Source organism: Echinops telfairi, unplaced genomic scaffold (genome assembly GCF_000313985.2).
Source record: "Echinops telfairi isolate 266 unplaced genomic scaffold, ASM31398v2 ScPeMD7_7469;HRSCAF=8507_1, whole genome shotgun sequence".
Classification (NCBI taxonomy): Eukaryota; Metazoa; Chordata; class Mammalia; order Afrosoricida; family Tenrecidae; genus Echinops; species Echinops telfairi.
In genome coordinates this window covers 77,027,085-77,030,889 of record NW_022111373.1, presented here as the reverse complement: position 1 = coordinate 77,030,889, position 3,805 = coordinate 77,027,085, and the positions used below count along the sequence as shown (strand labels likewise).

At 43.1% G+C, this 3,805-nt stretch overlaps 1 protein-coding gene across 1 annotated transcript in view; it reads right to left on the bottom strand.

Annotated features, from left to right (window-relative positions):
- The window catches only part of GFM2 (GTP dependent ribosome recycling factor mitochondrial 2), a 50,154-nt gene that overhangs the window by 3,921 nt on the left and 42,428 nt on the right, over positions 1-3,805 (bottom strand). Inside the window, exons 17-18 of the mRNA XM_045285223.1 lie at positions 2,922-3,115; positions 2,492-2,607 (exon numbers count right to left, since the gene is read on the bottom strand). Of these exons, the coding sequence (XP_045141158.1) occupies positions 2,492-2,607; positions 2,922-3,115 (310 nt within the window). The remainder of the gene's footprint in view (positions 1-2,491; positions 2,608-2,921; positions 3,116-3,805) is intronic.

The window sequence follows — 3,805 nt, the reverse complement described above, 5'->3', positions numbered from 1 at the left end:
TGGGTGTCTGAGGCTGTTTCTCAACAGGCGTGGGACGCCACCTCCTTCTCCCCTGAGGGCTGCTTGGTGGTTTCCGACTGCTGACCGTGGGCTAGTGGCCCAGTCTGTAAGTCATGTCAGGAACCCACTGGGGCCCCAGTACTTCTTCCACTGAGAGTCCTTTATTTAAATGAATGAAATACAACTAAAGGCCCCCCAAACACACCCCATTAAGTTAACTCTTGTTTTCTTCCATGGCCTCAATAAAAATACTAACCAACTCAGAAGTACAGATGTTTATGTTTAGTAGCGCGTTTAAAGACTGGCCAGTGTGCTGGGGCTGGGGGTTAACTTAACACTGTATTAAATCATCTTTCAGTTTACTATTATTTCAATACCAAACCAATTGCAGGAGAAACTTGAGAAACTACCGGTCAATGTTTTCAACTTCAACACTCTAATCATGACTACTTTACAGGTGCTATTTCTAGTGAATGATATTTAAACAACTTTATTTTCCAAAGCGTAGATTTCTGTTTCATATTTTTAAAATAAAACTTTTTAATTAGTTTGAATTTGAATTCATGTAAGAGACATTAGGTCCAGCCCATTTAAATCAGGGGCCTGGAGAATTTAAGTGAGCTTTATAATTAGGATTCAAGAAAGATTTAAAAATAACCATATTTCACACATAATTCATGGTATTTTAAAAATGGCTCTAAAAGCAAGTGCTTAACGGCAAAATCAACCACCAGCATAGTCCAGGCCTGAGAGGAGCAAGAACCAGTATTTAAGGCGCCACACTCCGGTCCGGTGGAGTAACCTAGCACTGCAGTTTAGTGAATCCAGCTGGGCAGGTTAGGGGGCCAGACAGCACAGGGCCCATGACACCCAAGGGCACCCTCATAGGCAACCACACCAAGACCAGATTGCTTGAGAAGGGAAGTGGCTTCCACAGAATCTGTTACTTGGGAAGACCTATCAGTAGTTCTTCATCTTATCTGAACATCAAGTCCCACAGTGGAACCAATACTAGCTTTTGTTATAATTCTTTTGATATAGTTCATCTGGGGGGGGGGGTCCCCTCACCTAGCTTACCAAGCTTCATTCTAATGGCTTTGTCTGGGGATGGAGAGAATAGAGATGTCACTCAAGACATCCAAAAGAAATGTGTCTTTTTGTTCAAATCAGAGATTATTTCAAAACCATGAAAAGATTTCTCGGTAGTTTCTAGGATCCTCTTAGAAAGGTGGTTAATGGTGACTAAGAAATCCATAGTTTTCCGTGGCAAAAATTCTTAATTGTACAGCTCAGAAAGCAAAGACACAAAATCAGGCCTGGTAAGCAAAGACGCCTATAAAATCAGTGTGGGCATGGAAGAAGCACATCAGCCGGTATGACAATGAGGTGTCGAAGGGATCAAGTATCAGGCATCAAAGAACAAAAAACCTTATCATTGTGAATGAGGGGAAGTGCGGAGTGGGGACCTAAGACCCATCTGAAGGCAACTGGACATCGTCTTACAGAAGGGTCGTGGGGAGGAGAGGAGCCAGTCAGGGTGTGGGTGTAGCAAAGATGAAGCATACGACTTTCCTCTAGTTCCTAAATGCTTCCTCCCTACTCCACTACCATGATCCCAATTCTAACTTACAAATCTGGCTAGACCAGAGGGTGTACACTGGTACAGATAGGAACCAGAAACACAGGGAATCCAGGACAGATGATCCCTTCAGGACCAGTGGTGAGAGTGGCGATACCGGAAGGGTGGGGAGGAAAGGGGGAACTGATTACAAGGATCTACATATAACCTCCTCCCAGGGGGGAGACGTCGGACAGTGTAAGATATGGCAAAATAATAATAATAATTTATAAATTATCAAGGGTTCATGAGGGAAGGGGAGTGGGGAGGGAGGGGTATAAAAGAGGAGCTGATATCAAGGGCTCAAGTAGAAAGCAAATGTTTTGAGAATGATGATGGCAACAAATGTACGAATGTGCTTGACAGAATGGATGGATGGATGGATTGTGGTAAGAGCTGTATGAGCCCCCAATAAAATGGTTTAAAAAAAAGAAAGTAAAAAAAGATTGAACCAGGGAAGGTGAGGGAATTTTGGGAGCAAACAAGGAAATGCAGGAAGGGAGAGGGAGCACTAGAACTGGCTGTGATGACATATGTACACTCATTCTAAAAGCACTTTAACCATGAAAAACAAACAAACAGGATGGCTTGGGTCAGACACAACTTAATCTTCAAAGTGACATTCTTGCTTTTTAAAATGGGTCTTCATGGGAGGCGGGAGGCTGGAGGAAAATGGGGAAGCCAATAATAATGAGTACGGAAATGAAGAAACTGTTCTAAAACTGATTGTAGTGTGATTGTACAACTCTTCTTGAAGTGGTTGAATTATTGAATTGTATTTTATGTAATTTATATGGCAATGAAATTATTTGGAAAAAAGCAATCACTGTGGGTACCTGTCAGGAGAGGTCAAGAGTTCGGACAGTTCCATACCTTCTGTACGCATCTTGAGACACAGGCAGAAATCATGGTTGTGGAGGTACCGGGATGAACACTCAGTGAATGTAAAGTAATTGCCACATCTTGAACTGGAGACCCGAGCAATGGTCCTGGGCAATGAAAACGAAACGTGTGAAGGCTTCGATGTGCAGAGAGGAGTAACTGAGAAGTGACAGCAGAGACAGGGGGAGTGGACTGAAATAATGCATAACACAGGGAGCAGGGGGTGCAGCCCTCTTCCTGCTTTCGGGAACGACGGCGGCAGAGTGGTTGTGCGTTGGGCTGCTAACTCTAAGGTCAGTCGTTCAAAACCACCAGCCACTCCGCACGAGAACGACTAGGCTTTCTACTCCCATCCAGATCTAGAGTCTCAGAAACTCACAGGGCAGATCTACCCGGGCAGTGAGTTTAGTTTTTGATTTACCTTGGAGGCATGCACCGTGGATTCCATTCTCAATAGCCTCTCGGGAGACCTTCAAAAGGTCTTCACTGACATCTTCAGCATACTCAATAGTGGGTATAACAGATGATGTTTCAACTGGATTTGCCTCCAGTTCTACAGTCACAAGGTGCCGTTTGTCTCCTAAAGTTCTATCTAAGGTATCTGTAATCAAACAAAGTGGGTATCAGCGCCTCAGAGATTTGTTCCAGGAAGACAGCAGGGTGCCACCTCTTCAGAAGTCCCATCGGGACACCTGAGGTGGTCACAGAAGGCATGGCAGGAAAAAATACGAACAATGGCAGTGATTGTGGTATTCATAAGAGGAAAGCGCAGTTCTACAAAGATAGCAGCTACTTTCACGTTCATCAGTGTTAAAAATTTGCTTTGAGTGGCCTGCTAACACTACTGGACAGGCAGTCAGTCACTGGGTTACAAACATCAGACTGGCACTAAGTGTGTGTAAAGTGTGGCACTAAGTGTGTGTAAAGTGTTATATTAAAAATACTAAATATTCAGGGTCCATAACCATGATTCACAATAATGGTGCTACTGCTGTTTTGCAATGCACTCCAAAACATTACTATTATTATACTATTTTAAACATGTCTTTAGTGCATCTAGAAGTGTTTCTTTAATGTTTTCTATGCATAGTACACTATATACTATACCAGCGGTTCTCAACTTGTGGGTCGGGACCCCTTTGGGGGCCAACCGACCTTTTCACAGGGGTCGCCTGATTCATAACAGTAGCAAAATTACAGTTATGAAGTAGCAATGGAAATGAGATGTCACTCAAGACATCCAAAAGAAATGTGTCTTTTTGTTCAAATCAGAGATTATTTCAAAACCATGAAAAGATTTCTCAG